This window comes from Malania oleifera, chromosome 10 (assembly GCF_029873635.1).
Source record: "Malania oleifera isolate guangnan ecotype guangnan chromosome 10, ASM2987363v1, whole genome shotgun sequence".
In the NCBI taxonomy this organism is placed as follows: Eukaryota; Viridiplantae; Streptophyta; class Magnoliopsida; order Santalales; family Ximeniaceae; genus Malania; species Malania oleifera.
The window spans coordinates 89866687-89888613 of NC_080426.1; the positions used below are offsets into that span (position 1 = coordinate 89866687).

Here is a 21927-nt window from a genome sequence, read left to right on the forward strand (position 1 = left end):
TCCATAAAAGCTAGACTAAGCAATAAAGTACCTCAGATCTTACCCTCCGCTTCGGGCTGTCTTGCAATACCCTCGACAGTTTGGCCTGCTTATGCTATTTCTATCCGTGCTTTCTCTTCTCTTCTGCCCTCCTTTTTTTTTTTTTCCCTTTCTTTTGTCTCTTCTTCCGTATAATCCAAAATTTTGATTTCTATGTCTTTTCACATCCAATCTCTAAAAAGTAGTTTCAATAGTCTAGGGATTTTAAAAGAGAGTTTACCTATTTTGTTCTTGTCCAAAAAAAGTGGGGAATGTACATTTGCTTGGAACAGTTCCCAAATGATCGTTTTACGCCTTTGAGCATGCATGGAACCTTTGATTATGTCTCGATGAAAATCCGATTGTTGTGAATAACGTATCAATGACACTTCGTCCATTTGATCAGGATCGTTAGTATCTTTGGTATAAGTATCGGTATTTTTCTGATTATTAGTAAAAATCACTACATGTTTGGCTTTTCTTGATCGGATCTCATGATACTCCACTACCAAGCTCTGAAAAGACAGATTGCCTATCTTTTCTTTCAGCTTAGGAGAAATACAATCAGGGGGGGATAATTCAAACCCTTTAGGTAAAATAAGAGCAGCCCCATTCAAAGCCCCCTTTTTACCCTTAGCAAGAACTTGCTTTAGTTGCGTATTATAAGGAATTCGAGCAACTTCTTCGAGTACAGTATCAGCATAGTTGTCAAATCAAGATTCGAATCGTGAATCGAAATCTCAATTTCATGAATCAAGATTCGAGAATTGAATTTAATTGTAAGATTCAGTGCAAAAATTGAAAATTCGATTCCTAATGACGTGCATACACGTAAAACAAGTAAAATAGTAAAATACATTGAAATTTCAACAAATATGGATCATCCATGTTGGTAATTGGAAGGTGTTTGCCTTCGATGCAAGTTTTGTAGGTCTAAATCCTACCATTGTACATATATTAATATAAAAATAAAAGTAGCCATATAAGCAAGATGTTCCATGGTCTAACCATTCCACTTTTATCAAGTATCAAGTTAAGCTAATTTCCATGAAACTATAACATTTGTTAGGTGACTTCGAGCTAAAGCACCAAGTCTAAGAGTATAAGATACACTAAAAAGTAAGATACGTACAATTTTTTATTTTATTTTTCAAAAATTGAAATTCATGCTTATGGTGTAAGTTTACGTGTTTAAAAATAAAAAATTCATGTGTATGCTTTCTTTAAAAAACAATAAGGAGAGGAAACAAGAAAAACTTAATGAAAAATTGAACTTAATGGATTTTAAGGGAATGAATCAATGAAAAACAATAAAAATTTGAACTTCATGGTGTTTAATAAGAAAAGTCATTTTTAATGCATGGGCTTGCTCTAATAACTAAAACAAGAAGGGAAAGCAAGTAAGAAACACAAACAAAATTTACTAAAATATAGAAACTAACGAAAATCAATTCTTTAAATTTGAAGGAATGGAGTGGGCAACGGCCAACCAAAAGCTCACCCATCTAGCTGACTTTGGTTTTCTTCTCAAGACAGGTTTCCGTCTCAAACTCTGGTTTTCTTCTAATCTTATCTAATGGCAGAAATAAGAGGTGCAGAATGAGAGGGCCAACAGACTTCTTTCTTCCCTCTTGAAGGAAAAAACTCATGTAAATAGCAAATGGAAGATCAGCATGAAAAAGAAAAGGGTTTAAAAATATTTGAGTTGGGTTTTAGAGGAGTTGCATCCGAATCTTTCGATTTGATTTGATTAACCTTGATTCACTGCCTTCTATGATTCCCCCATGTGATTTGAACTGATTTATGACTTTCTTGATACAAATATTTTGATTCGAATTGAGAATTGTACAATGCTAACAACTATGGTATCAGGAAGTACCGCTTGTGGTACCTCAATATCGATGGCTTTATTCACTAAACAGCAGTTGGCACATACAATACGACTAGTCGCTTCTCACAGATTTTCATAACCTTGCATTTTTTTTTTTTTTTTAAGATTTCTTGCTAGTTCAAGGTTTTTATTATGTCGTACAATTCAGTATTTGTATTTATTTTGATTTCGATTGTATCTACTCACTCTTTCTTATCTTATTTATTTTTATTTTAACTCAACAGTAAAGTATTCGATTTTTAAGTGTGGCTAGAACTTTTACACATTTGGAAGGTTTACACATTTGGATGAAGCAAGGAATTCGTCCATATCAGCGGTAGAGTTTGTAAGACTATGACTGATCCTGAAAGTGAATGAATGGAAAAAACACGTCATATCAATAAAGAATTATGAGACTATCTCATTCTTACCGGATCAGCACAAAACCTTGTTTGAATTCTTGGAATGGAATAAAATGAATAATTGGGTCGAGTGAATAAATGGATAGAGCTCTATGGCTCCAATTCCATTACTGGGGAAGAAAAGGCAATAAGTTTATGTTTATGTTCTTAATTGAAATAATTACCTGATCTAATTGTATGTTAAAAGGATATTAGTGCTTGACATTGGAAACTCTTTTCCCATGAGTGGATTATCAATTTTTTTTTAATGACTATTCTCCATTCCATAATGGAATAGAGATGGATGTGTTGAAGAAGTAGCATATTGATAAAGAGAATTTTTTCCAAAATCAAAAAAGCGATTGGGTTTGGTTGTTGGGTTACTCGGGTGTTTTTTTGTGTAAATATTTCTTTGGTTTCTTGGTTGGTACCAATCATTCCTTTCCACTCTACAAAGTAATTTGGAAGGTCAAAACCCCACATAAAATCAATTTCTTTGGTTGGTTGTGCTTAATTGAATAAATGCTAATGACTTGCTACCGATGAGGAGGCCTTTAAAGGCTCTATCCCCTGATACATGTCTGCTTTTTTTTAATTGTTCAGAATCTGTTTCTCATATTTTCTTGTATTGCAATTTTGTGTGGAAGGTTTGGAATAAGTTATATAATTATTTTGGAGAAAGCTGGGTGGTTTGTCTGAGAATGGTGGAGGAGTTCTTCGCAATATCTTTTGTGGGGTTTGGAAGGAGGAAGAAAGGTAATGCTTCATGGAATTATGCTTTATTTGCAGTGCTATGGGGCTTGTGGAAGGAACGTAATTTACTTATTTTTGAGGGAAGAATATTCCATATTGGTTGGTGTCAGAGAAAGTGCTTTTTATGGCTTCTTTATGGTGTGTGGGCAATGGAAATTTCAAGGAGATGTGTTTGACAGATGTTCAGTGGGATTGGGAGTCCCTTCTAAGGGTGTGCTGCTTTGAGTTAGCTGTATTTTGGGTGTGTGTGTGTGGTTTTTTGTTTCGTTTTTCTGGGTATTCCCAGATTTCATTAAGGAGATGTCTTCTATACTGATTGTACATTTTTTCTTTATCTAATGAATTTCTTTTTCTATCAAAAAAAAAAAAAAGAAAAAAGAAAAAAAGAAACAATAATAGAATGAGGTAGCTGCCATAGCTAGGAACAATTTGAGGATCAAGGTTAACAGAGGAATCTATATCTCTCCTGGTTGTTACCTCCATCTTCGGCCTGATTTCTCTACAATGTTCCCTTGGACTGACTATGTTAATCATAAATAACATGGTGAAACTATCTTACCAAGCAGTAGTTATTGAAAAATTTGAACAATAAACATGACTTGCATGCTCCTAGCACTTTGGAAATCATCCTTTTTGTGATTGGTCAGGTTCAGTGTTGATTGTGACTTATTAGTACTTATATCTTGACAAATATATCTGGATTCACCTGTGTGCCCCATGGGGGAAAATCCAAACTGCTGTTTTCCTATACCTAGCTATGTTATGTTTCACAAATATTGCCCCTGCAAAAACGTTATGCCATGGTCTTACAGACCTGAATTCTATGATTTCTATTAATTTAGTAAATTCGAATTTATCAGCTAGCCAATTTTTCTCTAACAGATTAGAGTTGCGAGATGAATGGAGGTTAGAGAACCGTAGAGCATTTGCCAATATATTTTCGGACGTGGTGTTTGGAATCTCATTGTTCATTCTTCTATACTTCAATCAGAGTAAAGTGAGTTCCCATTCACCTCTTGCCATTCGTTTCCCTGTATAACTCATCTTTCAATGTGGAAGCATTATTTAGTATTTACTTTACATGTCTTACTATTGTTTAGCTGTTGTTAAAGCTTGATATACATTTTTGACTCCCAACCTAACAGCTGAGGGTTTTAGGTAAAGTGGTAAGCTAACATGTTACCAAAGGTATGGTTTGCAGGAGGTTCTAACTTATAGTGTAGTTGCCCACATTCATTTTCTGGTGGTTAAAAAATTATTTTACTCCTGTAGAGGGCGTTGTTTATCGCTCCACGTGCAATCGGGCTGCATGTCTTGGCCCATAACCTAACAACTTAAAAGTTGTTAGGTAAAGTGGTAATCTAACAGCTGTTTGTTGTTACCATCAGTCAATAGATCAAACAAAAAAATAGTAATGGTAATAGCAGTCACAACATCTTGAGAATATACGGGTCGCTATAGTTAGTATAAAGCCAAAAAATAAAGAAAAAGAAAAAAAGAATGCCAACAAGTTTTCATGGTTAATAGGTATATTAGAATGATTTAAATGTTTTTGATTAAGACATTTGATCCATCATTCCAGATAATTAAGAAAGGGATCCTGAAAAGTGGGTGTAAATAAGCTAAATCAAGAGAATAGGATTGGCTTAGCCACCCAAGATGTTTGTTCATTGACAAGTGACCACAAATGATGGAAAGACTGTACTTATGTAAACAGTGTGACTAGGACTTTGGGTGTTAGCTTTGTCTAGAAGAAACAAAAAGGGAGGAGAAAAAGCAAGGGAAATTGAAAAATATAACTATCTAAATTACTGTTAACAAATCCTTTGGAAGCCAAAATTAGTAAGTTACTTTTTTTTTTTTAACATTTGTAAATTCATGGGACATTCTTGTAATTTTAAATTCAATAGGATTGTTGTTATAATATCTTTTGTTTTGTAGAAATTAAATCAGGGTTTTTATTTCATTCCTAAGCTTATAGTCAAAGAAGTACCCGGTATTAATTGTTAGATGAGAATTTCTATTTTAGTAATTATGTGGTGTAAGTGGGCGTATTTTTATCTATCATTTTCCTTTTACCATTAATGTATAAGAGGGCAGACTTGGAGCTGAACTTAGGGGCTTGGAGCTAAACATAGGACTCAAAGAAATTGCCGCTTTCTATTTTCTCCTTCTTCTCTTTTTTCTCCCTCTCAAACTTAACAACATTAAATTTGTTTAAAGTTGGAATTGGAAGTGAATTGTGTTGGATGATTGTCCTGCATAACACAAGTTACATTTTTTTCTTATTTTGACATCATATGTTTGTATAGATGTGGTAGGTTGACATTTTTTTTTTTGTGCAAATCTGTTTCTTCATTGTACTTTCACTGTTTGCAATAAATGATTTGGTATTTTTGATGAAAACTGGTTGCGTCCATACACTTTGAAAGCCTTTTGTACCATTACATTTATGGGTTTTGGCAAAGGAAAGTGTTGAAACTGTAAGAATATTGTTTCATATATTAATTTTAAAAAAAGTACAATATGCCCTACTATATAACATGTAACTAGCAGCTAAGTTAAGGAAATAAAATCCTAGAATAAAGGAATATACAAGAATCACGGAATTCCCCATTGACGCCCCTTCTGTACATGCCTAAAATAAGACAGTCAAGATTCTCAAGAAATCCTCAAAGAGTTGCCAAGGTAGTCCCTTGGTGAATGTGTCCACAATCTGCTCCTTAGTAGGGACATATGTCACGCAAATAGTTCCTTCTTCCACCTTTTCTTTAATGAAGTGTTTGTCAACTTCCACATGTTTGGTTTTGTCATGCTGGACAAGGTCGAGAGAGATACTGATAGCTGCCTTATTATCATAGTACAACTTGATAGGTAACTCTAACTCAACATTAGTTCTTCCAATAGCCTCCGCAGCCATAATCCTTCACATATTCCCTGAGCAACAGCTCTGAATTCTGCTTCTACACTGCTCCTTGCTACAACATTTTGTTTCTTGCTTCTCCAAGTGACCAAATTGCCCCATACAAAGGTGTAGTATCTAGTCATGGATCTTCTATCCTATGTAGAACCAGCCCAATCAGCATTAGTGAATATTTCCAGTTCCTTTTGTTCACTTCGCTTGAACAATAAGCATTTCCTTGGAGATCCCTTTAGATATCTTAGGATACTGAAGGCTGCTTCCTGGTGTGCTTCTTTTGGAGATTGCTACTACACTTACTGCAAAAGCTATGTTTGGTCTAGTATGTGACAGCTAGATTAGTTTGCCGACTAATTTTTGATATTTCTCCCTATAACTGGCTTACCAACATCTTTTGTTCTTTTTCCAGCTTCAATAGGCGTGTCCCTTGGTTTGCAACCTAGCATGCCTGTTTCGGTTAGGAGATGAAGGGTGTATTTTCGTTGTGAAACACTAATTCCCTTATTTGATCTAACTACCTCTATCCCTAGAAAGTATCGCATTTGCCCCAAGTCCTTCACTTCGAATTCTGTGGCTAGAACTTTCTTCCCATTTCCTCAATGTCATCTCCGATGAGGATAATGTCATCTACATACACAATCAGAATAGTCTTCTTCCATTTTTTTGTTTGAAAAACATAGTATGGTCGAACTGTCCTTGGCAGTATCCCTTTCCTTTTATCACCTTTGTAAATCTATCAAACCATGCCCTGGGAGATTGTTTGAGTCCATATAAGGACTTTCTCAGTTTACAAACTTTGTTTTCCTCACCCCTTTTACTGAATCCAGGGGGTAATTTCATGTACACTTCTTCTTCCAGCTCACCATTTAGGAATGCATTTTTTATGTCGAGTTGTTGAAGTGGCCAGTCTAGATTGGCTGCCAGGGATAGAAGCACTCAGATAGTGTTCAATTTTGCCATGGGTGCAAAGGTTTCTGTGTAATCGATGCCATAGGTCTGAGTAAATCCTTTTGCAACCAATCAAGCCTTGTATCTTTCAACTGTCCCATGTACTTGTTATTTTATAGTGACTACCCATTTGCAGCTTACTAGTCTCTTTCCTCGTGGAAAATTTATTTTCCAATGCCTTTATCTCCTCCATTACAGCCTCATTCCATTCTAGAAATTCAAGTGCCTCCTCAATGTTCTTTGGAATTTTGACCCTATCAAGGTTAAAAGTAAAGGCACGGTATCCTGTGGACAAGGTATTATAGGACACAAATTTTTCAATTGGATGAAGGATACATGAACGAGGATGTTTTCTAAGAGCAATGGGCAGTTTAATATCATCAAATTTATTAGGAGTAGGTTCTATTACTTGTTATAAGTTGTTGGGAGGTTCTTGGTTGGGCTCTTTGTTGCTCGGAGCTGCCACTAGTTCTGACTCTCTTGGTGCTTCGGGTATGAGTTTTTCATTATCACTTGGCTTTAGTCTTCATGAGTAGACTAGTGTCTCCTTATTCTTCTGTTGTTCTATCTCCCCCCCTGAGTTTAAGTTTCTTTCTGTGACTGGCAAGGAAGTGGAGGAGGATGGTAGATTGGTGAAAGGAAAGTCTAGAAAAAACATGTCACAATTGGGATTATTCCAAGTCTGAGATTCGCTCACATTCTCCCCCTGAATAGAAGACTTGTGATAGAATGGTGCGGTCTCGAAAAAGGTGACATCAAGGCTGATAAAGAGATGATGGGAAATAGGGTCATAGCACTTGTAAACTTTTTGAGATGAAGAATACCCAAGGAAGACACAATTGGTTGCTCGAGGATCCAGCTTGGTGCGTTGGTGAGGATGGACATGCACAAAGGCAATGCAGCCAAATAAACAAAGAGGGAGATTGGAGTTCAGTTGAGAGGTAGGGAAAAATTCGAGAAGAGTGTCAAGGGGTGTAGCATAGGACAGAACACTACTGGGCATTCTATTGATAAGGTAAGTGACTGTTAGAATAGCATCACCCCAAAACATTGTAGGCATGTGGGTGAGCATTAAGGCTCGTGCTACCTCAAGAATGTGTCTATTTTTGCATTCGGCAACCCCATTTTGTTGAGGGGTGTCAACGCATGAGCTTTGATGAAGTATCCCTTTTTCTTGAAGGAAGAGACCCAAGGTGTGGTTGAAATATTCCATGCCATTGTCAGTATGCAAGATTTGAATCTTGGTGTGAACTTGTGTTTGGACCATGGCATAAAATTTAATAAACACAGAACGTACTTCAGACTTATCTTTTAACAAGTAGACCTAACAAGTACGAGTGTGATCATCAATGAATGTATCAAACTATTTTGTGAGTGCAATTAGGAATCCGGGAAGGTCCCCATACATCACTATGAATGACTGTGAAAGGTTTTGTGGGTTTGTATTTGTATTTTGGGAATGAAGTTCTTCGCTGTTTTGTGAGTTCAAACACTTCACATTGAACATTAAGAGACATTTTATTCGAACATAGCGAAGGAAATAAATGACACATGTACTGAAAATTGGGGTGACCCAACCGAGAATGCCATAACATTAGGTCACTATTCTTAGGGATAGAGATAGAATTACGAATAACACTTTGACACTGATCACTCATTTTGACTTCCTCGAAGTAGTAGATTCCCTCATACTCCTTAGCACTGCCAATCTTCATCCCCAATGATAGGTCCTGAAAAACACAATGGGATGAAATAAATTTAGCAGAGCAATTGGAGTGTTTAGTGAGTTGGCTGACAGAGATAAAATTACAAGATAATTTTGGAACATGAAGAACACACTCTAAAGTAATCGAGTTAGAAATCCGAATACTCCCTTTGCTGGCAACAGAATCAAGAGATCCGTTAGCAATTTTGACTCTTAGATTACCAGCACATGGGGTATATGATAAGAAAAGGTGATAAGAGTCTGTCATATGGTCAGAGGCTCCAGAATCTATAATCTAGGGTGTATGGTTACAAAAGGTGTATAGGGCTTGTGAGAAATTACCTCTATGTGCAAAATTAGCAGATGGAGTATTTTTTGGTGATTGACCTGAGGCTTGGAGAGCAGATAGCATCTCCATGATTTTTTGTAGTTGGTCATGGCTGGAGGTGCTGCTGTTGCCACTGTCAGAATGGTTGCTCGGCCCTTGTTTCCTCTCGGGTTGAGTCTCAGAACAAGCTTGATAGCCTTTGGTTTTGGTGCTCTGCCGTGGTTTCCAATCAGCTGGCTTGCCATGAATCTCCCAACAATTATCTTTGAAATGGCCAGACTTTCGGCAATGTTCACACTAGAGGCGGCCCTTTGGTTGCTTGGTATTTGGCCCATTGTAGGTCCCACAGGATACAAATGCTAAGCCCTCTGGTATTGTGGCTGTAGCTTCCTTCAACATGACTATGCGCCTTGCCTCTTCATGTCTCACTTCAGCAAACACTTCTCGAGTGGATGGTATAGGTCTACGGCTGAGAATCCTTCCTCGTACATCATCTAAATCTCGATTAAGGCCTGCAAGGAACTTAAAAAACTCTCTCCTTTTCCAATCTCTTCTTGAATAGCGCACTCTCCTCAGCATAACGCCATTCTTCTTTGCTGCTTAAATCCAATTCTTGCCATAGTGCCAACATCTCCATGTAATAGTCTGTCACCTCCCTTTCGCCTTGTTTCATCTACCATAGGCGTGTCTTAATTTCAAAGATTTGGGAAGCATTCTCTTTGTCAAAGTAGGTTTCTCAGGTTGCATCCTACACCTCTTTTGCTGTGGTAGGAACATATATGTTTTCTTGATAGTTGGCTTCATGGAGTTGATAAGCCATGAGGTATTCAAGGAATTCTATGATCTCCATTGCTGGAGTGCCATAGCATTCGTTGAATCAAGTTTCTTTGAGCCGCCGATAAGATACCCGAGCTTTCCTCTGCTGTCGACTGCGAGTTTCACGGACTGGGCCCATTCTCAAAAATTCTTCCCATTGTGTTTTTCTACCGATACTTAGACAGAAGAGCCATCTAGTCCATTCAAACTGATGATGGCATTGGTTCGACTCTTTTGAGTCTTTGAGGTTGTCGACTCTTGACTGTTGATGGAGTCGTGCCCCATAGTTAGCTTGGTTTAGTTAAAAACCAACTCTGATGTCATGTTGAAACTGTAAGAATACTGTTGTATATTAATTTTAAAAACTGTACAATATGCCCCTACTATATAACATATAACTAGCAGCTAAGTTAAGGAAATAAAATCCTAGAATAAAGGAATATACAAGAATCACAGAAATCCCTATTGACCAACACCCCTTTTGTACATGCCTAAAATAAGACAGTCAAGAATCATTCCTTAATTATAGAGATCACACATGACTCCTAAAATGTAGGGATTTCTACAGAAAGGATAACAAAGTGTCACGGATCCCCAAAATACAACTCAAGTAAGGGTCGTGTGGCACTCGTTAAGAGCTCTCCCCTATTGAGTCAGCCAATAGTCACACATTCAAGCTTGCAAGCACGAGCACCAGATAGGTCTCAATACCCATGAGAAACTAGGAACGATAGGATATCACACGAGCAAAGGCATTCATATACATGGAATCATACTAAAGCAATAAGATATATCACAATCCAAGGGAATATAACACCATAATGAAAAGGACTACTTGTATTATTCATATCCAAGAGAATAACCATACAAACGTTGACACAAGCAATTAAAGATTCATTATAAATCTCTAGAGAATACAATTAGAGTAGTATATCTCTCTCCCTTTTTCCCCATTATATTGTCACTCCCTAACGTCCTCCCCCACTCATTTTATCGACGTCCTCATCAATGTGTTGTAGAAGGTCTCTTCAATCTTCTGATGTCGATGCTAGTGTCACTGTCTTCGAATTTTTGAAATCTTCAATCTTCTACATGGCATTCTGGAGATTTTCTGCCTTTTCCCAACTGTTCTCTTCTTCTCCCAGCCCCATCCACTGAACCAAATATTGTTTCAGTTGACGACCTTCTTCGTTGACAACTCTGTCTGCAAAGATCTCCTGGACATCTCTATTTACAGTCTGCCTTCTGGAAATTGTTGATCTCCTTAACTGTTGTCGGTGTGGATTTGCTTCATTAGCGTGGAATGGGTTTAAGTTGTTGACGTGAAACACCAAATGGACTAGTTGTTTATGGCTTTTCATCTACTCTGGTTGTTCAAGTCGATAAGATTCATGTCCCATCTTTTTGATCACCTTGATTGGACCTTCGTAGCAGTATAAAAGCCTTTAATCTTTGCCAAGAAGAAATTGAAATGTCCCTAGTGGCACTTTGACAAGAACCAGATCTCCAGTTTCAAATTGTTGTGGTCGTCGCCCTTTGTCTACCCATTTCTTTATGCGCTTTGATGCTTTTTCTAACTAAGCTCGAGTGACATCTATATTTTGCAACCAGTTCTTTGTGAATTGGTATGCTTTCGGGCAATTTCCCATGTACGGACCATCAAGAGTGTGCGGGAGAGTTGGTTGTCGACCTGTCACAATCTCAAAAGGGCTTTTGTTAGTCACAGAGGATTTCATAGAATTAAAACAAATTTGTGCTGTGTCTAGTAAGGAAACCCAATTTTTCTAATTTGAGTTTACTAAATGTCGTAAGTATTCTTCCAGCATCCCATTAAAACGCTCTGTTTGACCATCTGTCTGAGGGTGATAGCTGGTGGAAAGATTAAGGTTTGACCCCATCAAACGAAAGAGCTCGCCCCAAAATCCCCCAGTGAATCTTACATCCCTGTCACTGATAGGCTCTCTGGAACACCCCAATATTTCACTACATGTTTGAAGAATAGTTGAGTTGTCTTCTCTACTGAGCATGACTTCGAAACTGGTACAAAAAGTTGCATATTTTGAAAACTAATCAATTACCACCAGAATCGTGTCATACTCCTCTGCTTTTGGCAATGAGGAAATGAAGTCTAAAGAGACACTCTCCCATGGCCTTGCAGGTACTAGCAATGGCTCTAACAATCCTGAGGTCTTCTTTCTTTCTACTTTGTCTTGTTGATAGATCAAGCAAGTTTTTGTATAACTCATCATTTCATCTTACATATTCGGCTAATAGTACCCTCGTGTAATCAATGCATGAGTTCTTTGCCATATGGGATGTCCAGCCCACAATGTATCATGACACTCTTTTAGTAAGGTTTTCCTCAAGTTCCCAGCTTTGGGCACGTAGACTCTCCTTCCTTTAGTCATTATCAGTCATCTTCTACCCATAATTGTCGTGTCTTCCCTTCTTCTATCAGTTTGCTCAATGTCTACGCTTGCTGGTCTGTACTTAAATGTTCCTTGATAAGTTCTTTCAAGGGTAACGCCACCCTACTAGTTGATAAATGACTTATGAGTTTCAGTGTTGCCAATTCAGTTTTTCTGCTTAAAGCATCAGCCACTTCATTCGTCTTCCCTTCCTTGTATTCAAAATCAAAATTGAATTCAGCTAACTTCTCCTGCCTACGGGCTTGTTTTGAGGTTAGTCTTGGTTGTGACAAGAAGTGAGTCACTACCACATTTTCTGTCTTTACCACAAATTTGGATCCCAAGAGATAGTGCCTCCACACCCGAAGATAGTGTACCGCAGCTAGAAGCTCCTTCTCTTGCGTTGTATAGTTCCGTTCGGCACCCGTTAATTTTCTACTTTCGAAAGCAACTGGATGCCCTTCTTGCGAAAGAACTCCCCCTAATGCAAAGTTTGAGTCATTTGCTTGCACTTCAAATGGCTTTGTCACATCAGGAAGGTTTAGCACAGGATCTCTTACAATCTTTTTCTTTAATTGAACAAATGATGATTAGCAATCTTCTGACCACCCCCATGGTACCTCTTTTCTCAATAAATCTATGAACGACACAATTCTTCAAGAGTATCCCTCTATAAACTTCCAATAGTAGTTGGCTAGCCCCAAGAAGGATCGCAGTTCTCTAACGGATGTAGGCGCTCGCCATTCATGGATGGTTTGTACCTTTGCCAAATCCATCCGTATCTGGCCCTCTTCAATGATATGCCCCAAGAATTTAATACGCTTTTGAGAGAAAACACACTTCTCCCCTTTTACATATGAATGATTTTCTCGGAGTTTTTGAAAGACCCGCCGAAGGTGATCTTTATGTTTTGCTAAGAATGAGTTGAAACCCACCATGTCATCAAGGTAGACGACTAAAAATCGATCAAGGTAGTCTCAAAAAACCTGATTCATTAAAGTACAAAAGGTAGGAGGTGCATTTGTTAACCCAAAAGGCATGAAAAGGAATTCAAATGCTCCGTACCGGGTGACACAAGTGGTCTTAGGTTCATCTCCCTCTGCAATGTGCACTTGGTGGTATCCCGATCTCAAGTCCAGTTTAGTGAAATATTTGGTTGTACTTAACTGGTAAAAAATATCGGCAAACAACGAAATGGGATACTTGTTGCAAACCATTACCTTATTAAGAGCCTGATAATCTATGCACAATCGGAGACTTCCATCTTGTTTCTTCTGGAATAACACTGGGGCCCCAAAAAGTGCTTTTGATGGTCGAATGAATCTTGTTGCTATTAGATCATTTATTTGCCTTCTAAGTATAGCTAATTCAGGTTGCGCCATTCGATAAGGGGTACATGCTGGCAGTTTTACCCTCAACAAAAGCTCAATTTTGTGGTCAATCTGTCCTCAAGGTGGTAAAACCCTAGGGAGCTGTTCTGGGATTGCCTCCTTGAATTCTTCTAACACTTTCTTAATTTCAACTGGATATTCGCCTATTTCTTCATTTTCTGAAACTACCGGCAGTACCATGAAGAAGGTTCTCCTCATTTTACTCCCTTCTTGAATTGGAGGGCTGAAAGCAACTTCCTCTCATCGAAAGTGTTGTAGGTTGTGGGAATAGCACAAGGGGTATCTCCCATTATCACTAGACAGTCCGCAGCTGGGATCGGCATTGAGCGTGTCACCTTAAGAAAATTCATCCCCAATACCACATCAAAATCATCGAGGGATGCCATAGTGAAATCAACTGTTCCTGACCACAACCCCATTTGGCAGGCTACTTTAGGGGCCCCTCCCACTGTGGTTAACGCTTCAAAATTCACAGCTTTCAATTTTCCCACATCTTTGTCTACTTGTAGTTCTAACCGCTGGGCTTTTGTGTCAACAATGAAATTATGAGTGGCCCCTGTATCAATCATGACCTTGATCTTCTTTCCATTCAAAAGTAGGTCCATATACATTAAGCCCTTTTCTTGAGACTTGCTGGTAACTACCTGGCGCTTCAATGCCCCCAAAAATCTCAATGCTCCCACCATATCTTGTTTTTCTCCTGGGGTTACCGCCGGGGTTTCTATTTCTCCTCAAAGGGCTTTTAGAGCATTCAAAGCCTTTCATTTGAGGCACTCCGCTACTTGGTGCAGTCCCATGCAAAGGAAACATGAGACTGGTAGACGGCGCTCCCCACCCCATGTACGTCTACCCATCCACTCCCAAGTCATGGGAATTCTTCTATCTTTCCAAGAACTATTCATTTCCCTGTCCCTTCCCTCATCTGTGGGTTTGTACACCTTATTGGGCCTTGAATCATTGTTGGCGAACATTGGGTTATTTCGCTTTCCAGCACTATTTGAAAAATCATCCAACCGTTCAGTAGCGGCGAGGGTGGAAGAGAGGTCACTAACCCCTTGTCTGTGTAATTCATTCTCTAGCCATGTCTTCAAACCCTGGAGGAACTGGAATAGCCTATCTGATTCAGACATGTCTTTGATGTCCAACATTAGGGCCTGAAATTCCCGTACATAACTCCTTATTGAACCCGTCTACTGTAAATCATATACCTTGCACCGTGCCATGTATACTACATTTTTTGGGTGAAATTGTGCCTTCAATGCCTATTTCAATCCCTACCAAGTACTAATGGCACACCTATTGTTCTAAATATCTTGCGTTGCTATGGTTGTTGGAAAATGGTCTTTTTCGTCATGTTTCTCTGGAAGAAGAATTGGTTGGCTTTGCTACATTGAGTTGGTTCTCAATTCAACTGTGTTTATTGTAACTAATTTCTATTGATGTAAAAGGAGGATTTCTTATCATCCCTATTTTTTCTTTTATCTTTTCCTTTCTCTCTCCTTTTCGGTTGTACATTCTTCTGTCTTTTAATACATTTCTTTGTTTGTGAAAAAATGACTATCAACAACAACAAACCAAGTCTTAACTCCCACTTGGTGGGGTTAGCTACATAAATCCTTTTCTGCCAAATTATGCAATCATGAGTAATTTCTTTTGACAAATTGATGGCTATTAAATCCTTATGATCTCATTCCAAGTTATGGAATGAGAGATGGACTACCTCCTTGTAGGCCAAATAGTGCGCCTGTGAGTAGGAGTGAGTTCGTTATTGCAAAGGGCAGTAGAAGGGGTAGGGATAGACCTAAATAACTTGAAATGAGATAGAAAATAAGGATTTAATAGCCCTAAATTTGTCAGATGAAATTTCCTATGATCCCATAAATTGGTGGAAAAGGATTCGTGTAGCTGACCCCACCAAGTGGTACTTAAGACTTGGTTTGTTGTTGTTTGCAGAAAAATAAATAAATAAATAAATAATAGTGGGCCTTAAGGTGCTATGGGAGGGGAAGAGATTTGTATTTACTTTTTGGAATAAATTCCTACTGTATATGGTGCGTTCCTTTTGACCTTCAACTTAGATTGCATTCACTAACAACTGTTTAAGATTGATTCTATATGAATTTTTACTTTTATGTGTAAAATAGAATCCTTATTCATACCCATTTTCATGTCTGCCTCTCCCCCCCCCCCCCCCCCCCAAAAAAAGCCAAACAACCCCCACGAAGAGCATATTGCTACTACTAGATTTGTATTCACCTTCAATTACTCGGTGATAGTTTGTGTGCTCAAGGGTCTCTACGAAATAGCCTTGTCAGATTACCACTTTACTTGAATGCTTAAGCTGTTAGGTTGTGGGCAAACAATGTATATCAAGCCTTAACACGCCCTCACATGTGCAACCTAACAACACGTGGGAAGATAAACATAGGATAAATCATGGTCTTAAATTTCCACGAAATTGTCGAAATTTCGGTCGAAATTTCTTATTTTTGTCAACCTCGAAATCGAAATGGCAATCGATTTCTGTCTTGCATAATTTCCGTCGAAATCTCAACGAATCATCTGAAATTTATCGAAACCTCGAAATTTTAGCAAAACTTGTTGAAATTTTAACTATACAATGAAATTTTGTCGAAATTCAAATGAGAGATTTAGGAGTGAAGTGAAATTTCTCTTTTAATTTTTTTTTTTTTTATTGAAACAAAAGATTATTACAAGTGCTTTTGAAATTATATGAAAAAATAAACTTATAGTAGTATTTTATTTAACCATTCATGTCTAAATTATCAATATTTGTATAATAAATAATATTTAAATGATTTATGAATTTCATTTGCATTAACTGAATATGTTTAATGTACATTATCTTACAAATATATTTAATACACATACTATTTTACAACTTTTCTACCTTATACAAAATGTAGATGTATTTAATTTGTAATATATTAGTTGTAAAACTTATATTATTATGTTTGTAACTCATTTCTAAAATTTCACGAAGAATTCCATGCTTTACTACTAGTCCATTATTTATTCAAATTGAAATCAAAATTGACATCGAAATAGAAATTTCTGACGAAATTTCTATCCTTTTGAAGCTTCGAAATTTGAGTCAAAATCGAAATTTAAGACCTTGGAATAAGTAGAGCCCATTACAGGGAGTTCAATAACACAATAAATGCAGGCAACGAGACAAACCTAGGACATTTTGGTAACTTGGCTTTGATACCATGTTAGAATACCACTTTACCTAAAAGCTTAAGCCGTTAGGTTGTGTGGGCTAGCAACGTATATCAAGCCTTAACAAGCCCTTCTCTATTAAATCCAAAAGACTTATCACCCAATTAAAGTGGCATTTGGTAATCAAGAATCATTTCTAGATATTGGAGTCAAAATGGTCTGATTTCAATTCATGGCTTTTGGTTTGTAAGAATCCGTTGTGGAATTGAATTCCCTTTTTATTACTAGATGTTATATTCATGGTCTTAAATTTCCACGAAATTGTTGAAATTTTCGTCGAAATATCTGGTTTCTGTCACCCTCGAAATCGAAATGGCAATCGATTTCCTTCTTGCATAATTTCTGTCAAAATCTCAACGAATTTTCCAAAAAATTTCGAAATCTCAAAGTTTTAGTGAAGCTTGTTGAAATTTTAACCATACAATGAAATTTCCTTGGAATTCAAATGAGAGATTTTTGAGTGAAGTGAAATTTCTCTTTTAATTTATTTTATTTATTTTTATCGAAACAAAATATTATTACAAGTGCTTTTGAAATTATATGAAAAAAGAAACTTACAGAAAAAATTTATTTAACCATTCATGTCTAAATAATCATTATTTTTATAATAAATAATATTTAAATGATTTATGAATTTCATTGGTATTAACTGAATATGTTTAATGTACATTATCTTACAACACATACTATATTACAACTTTTCTACCTCATACACAACATAGATGTATTTAACTTATAATATATTTGTCCTAGAACTTACATTATTATGTTTGTTAACCACTTCTAAAGATACACAAAGAATTCCATGCTTCACTATTGATTTCCATTATTTTTTCAAATTGAAATCGAAATTGACATCAAAGTCAAAATTTACGTACTTTTGGAGCTTTGAAATTTGAGTTGAAATCGAAATTTAAGACCTTGGTTATATTGCTATTACATGCTAAAGAAGCATTAGTTTTGCATGCATTCCAAGCGTACATTACTTCAGCTTTAAAGTGGGAAACACACACCAACCTAATCATACTTTACTGCCTTTTTAACATGGTCTTAAATTTCCACAAAATCGTTACAATTTCCCACAAAATCTCTACTTTCCATCACCCTCAAAATCAAAATGGTAATCAATTTCCATCTTACAATTTTTTTGTAAATTATCCAAATTGTATCAAAATCTTGAAATTTCAGCAAATATTTTCAAAAATTTGAACATGGAACAAAATTTTCTTGAAATTGAAATGTACAGTTCAATAAAAAAAATCAAAATTTATCTGTTAAGAAATCTTCCATTATACAGAAATAATGATTATTATGAGCAGCATATGAGTGATTTACATTTCAATACAAAAATCAAATTTTATCTATTTGTAAATCTTCCATTTTACTAAAATAATGATTATTATGAGAAGGATAACTTCCAATTTTTGAAATTTTATGCAAAATTGAGCATAGATATTGACCGCAAAATAGTTGTATTTGCATACTAACTAAAAAACATTTAACTGAATTATGAAGTTCCTTTATATTAATTGTGTTTTACACCTAGAGATGGAGTAGAAAAGAAGAGAGGAAATAAAAAAAAAGTGGTGGCCAGTTTCCTGGAGCATGCAAATAGCTTAGGTCTGCCCCTTATATAATAATAATTAAAACCACATAATTACTCAAATAGCATATTCTCTTCTAACACTCCCCCTCAAGTTGAAGGTCCTTGGGATCAGGGTGGGAAGGGGTATGGAATGGGAGATGGCTGCCTCTAATTGTGTAGCCTAGGTTTTTCCAATCGAATAAAAAATATCACCTAACCTGAGTCTGTTACAACCATTAGACAAAGCAAGATTAAATAAGGCCTTCTTGATAACTTCACCAATCTGATCCTTAGATTTCACATGTGGAGTCTTCACAATCTTCTTCAACATAACATCCCTCACAAAATGATAGTCAACTTCAACTTTCTTTGTTTTCTCATAAAACACTAACTTGCTAGCAATATATATGGCAGCTTCAAAACATATCTCCCATTTCTGACATATGAGACTTAAACCAAATGAGCTCTCTTATAGTATGAGCCATAGCTCTCTAGCACTAGATCTTGCAACAGTAGTTTGTTTCTTGTTGTGCCAACTATCAAGAATTACCTCCCACAAATGTATAGTATCAAGTTGTAAATCTCTGACATCAACATAGCCAATTTGCATAAGATTATTCCATCATCTCACAGTTTTTATTACATTTATATATCAAACCTCTATCCTATAAACAACATCCAAGTGTGGTTGTTTGGGATTTTTTATAAAGGATATGTCAAGTCCAAGGTCTTAAATGTCGATTTTGACTCAAATTTCGAAGCTCCAAAAGTATGGAAATTTTGATTTAGATGTCGATTTCAATTTCGATTTGAAAAAGTAACGGAAATTAGTAGTAAAGCATGGAATTAGAAATGGTTAATAGACATAATAATGTAAATTTTAGGACTAATATATTGCAAGTTAAATATATCTATGTTGTGTATGAGGTTGAAAAGTTGTAATATAGTATGTGTTACAAACATATTTGTAAAATAATATACATTAAACATATTTAGTTAAAACAAATGCAATTTATAAATCATTTAAATATTATTTATTATACAAATAATGATAATTTAGACATGAATGGTTAAATAAAATGTTGCTGCAAATTTATTTTTTCATATGATTTCACAAGTGCTTGTAATAATTTTTTGTTTCGATAAAAATAAATAAAATAAATTAAGAGAGAAATTTCACTCACTCCTAAATCTCTTATTTGAATTCTGAGCAAATTTCATTGTATAGTTAAAATTTAGACAAGTTTTGCTAAAATATCGAGATTTCGATAAATTTAGGATGATTCGTTGAGATTTCAACAAAAATTATGCAAGACGGAAATTGATTGCCATTTCGATTTCGAGGGTGATAGAAATCGGAAATTTCGACAGTTTCGTGGAAATTTAAGACCATGGTCCAGTCTAGTGACAATCTAGTAGATTAACTTGCCAACCAACTACCTATATCAACATTTTTTTTCAAAGTCCGATCAAACATCCCTAGATAACCTCATGTTGGGATCTATAGGAGTATCGATTTTAACTCCCAACACACTAGTCTCACTTTGCAAGTCCAAGGTGTATTTTTATTGAGATACTTTCAACCCTTTCTTACACCGTTCAATCTCAACACATAGGAAGTAACACGGGGTACCCAATTCCTCGATTTTAAAGATTTCTTGAAGCCACTGCTTGACATCTGCAATCCCACTTTGATAACTTTGATTGATGATGGCATGAGCATAAACTACTAGAAGTACCAAATATGTTAGACCACAATACTAAATTTCTCAAACCAAGCTCAAGAAGACTCTTTAAGAACATAAATGGCCTTGTGCAAGTTGTGCAACCTGTATACCTTACCATTCTCTCTAGCAGCAACATACCCTCCTCTCCATGTACATCTCTTCCTGCAAATCTCCATACAAAAAGACATTTGGTATAAGGGCCAATCAAAATGAAGTGCCAATGAGATCAATGCGTGAATAGGATTAGTTGTGCAACAGGAAAGAAAGTCTTAAAAATTAAAACAAATCAATACCATATCCTTGGGTGTACACTTTGGCAACCAATCGAGAACAAAATTTAGTTGAGCAAGATAAAGGAGACTTGAAATAATCAATATCACATTCTTGGGCATACCTTTGGCAATCAATTGAGTCTTGAAACCATTCAATACAGCAATTAAGGAAGATATTTGATGGTATAGACCCAACGACATGTTACCAACTCTTTTCCAAAAGGAAGATCCCCCAAGTCCTATGCCCCCTCATGTCCCTAGAGTGGTCAGGACATCCATCTCTACGTCCATTGCATGCATCTACCTGGGCATAGGAAAGAAAGGAGGAAATAGACAAATAAAAATAATGCACATGACTAAGAAGGTGAAGAGCTTAAATATAATGAGTACAACTAAAGACTGTTGAGTACATGTTTGGGTACTGAGCAATTGGCAAGTTCAAGTCATCATGGGATGGGTTTTCAAAACCAGAAGGCAAAACAATGAAGGGTATAGGAAGTGGCGGTGTGGTAGTAGCAATGTTTGTCCTTGCCTTCCGTCATTTATAAATGCTCAATTGTTTCTTTGTTTGTGTAATTCATGGATTTAAAAGAGGAGCGAAACTTCTCTCTGGATGGATAAGGGTAGGAACAAGAGGATCAACACACAAGGGAACTAGAAATTGTCAATGGATTCAAAATAGATTCATCCAAGGAGGATCCAATGCTATAGAAAAAAGGTGTTCCCTTGAAAAAGGTTAAATTTGCACTAACATATTTCCTACAAATATATGGATCTTAATATCTATATCTTTTTTGAGTTTTGGTGTACCTAATAAGAACATATTTGAAAACACGAGTAGAGGACTTGTTCTTACCAATATGTGGAACATGAACAAAACATTTGTACCCAAAGACATGAAGAGCTACACAAACATTGGATGTTTCTAAGTACATGATAGGATAAGGAGATTTGCCTCCCTAGAACATGTGGGAGCATCTTGTAACTATAGTATTTGTCCAAAGATTTTAGAAACATGCATATGAAAGAGTAGAGACTCTGTTGTGTCAAGCATGGTCTAAAATTACCATGAAATTGTCAAAATTTTTGTTAAAAAAATTCCTGGTTTCTGTCACCCTTAAAATCGAAATGTCAGTTGATTTTCATCTTGCATTGAAATTTATCAAAATCTCGAAATTTTAGCAGAACTTGCTGAAATCTTAGCTGTAGAATGAAATTTCCTCGGAATTCAAATGAGAGAAGTAGGAGTGAAGTGAAATCTCTCAATTTATTTTATTTTATTTTTTATCAAAACAAATGTTTATTATTGGGCCTTTTGAAAGTATATGAAAAAATAAACTTCAAAAGCATTTTATTTAACCATTCATGTCTAAATTATCATTATTTGTATAATAAATCTTACTTAAATGATCTATGAATTTCATTTGTATTAATTGAATATGTTTAATGCACATCATCTTACAAATATGTCTGATATACATTGTATTAGAACTTTTCCAACTCATATACAACATAGATGTATTTAACTTGTAAATTGTAATC

General features: G+C 36.2%; 1 protein-coding gene across 6 annotated transcripts in view; it reads left to right on the top strand.

Annotated features, from left to right (window-relative positions):
* LOC131166855 (chloroplast envelope membrane protein) overlaps positions 1-21927 on the top strand; it is a 115720-nt gene that overhangs the window by 60234 nt on the left and 33559 nt on the right. For all 6 annotated transcript variants that reach the window (XR_009139883.1, XR_009139884.1, XR_009139885.1 and 3 more), the window contains exon 4: positions 3925-4039. Coding sequence is in view for 3 of the 6 variants with exons in the window: in XM_058125457.1 (XP_057981440.1) it covers positions 3925-4039 (115 nt within the window). In the remaining 3 variants the exon portion in view is untranslated. The remainder of the gene's footprint in view (positions 1-3924; positions 4040-21927) is intronic.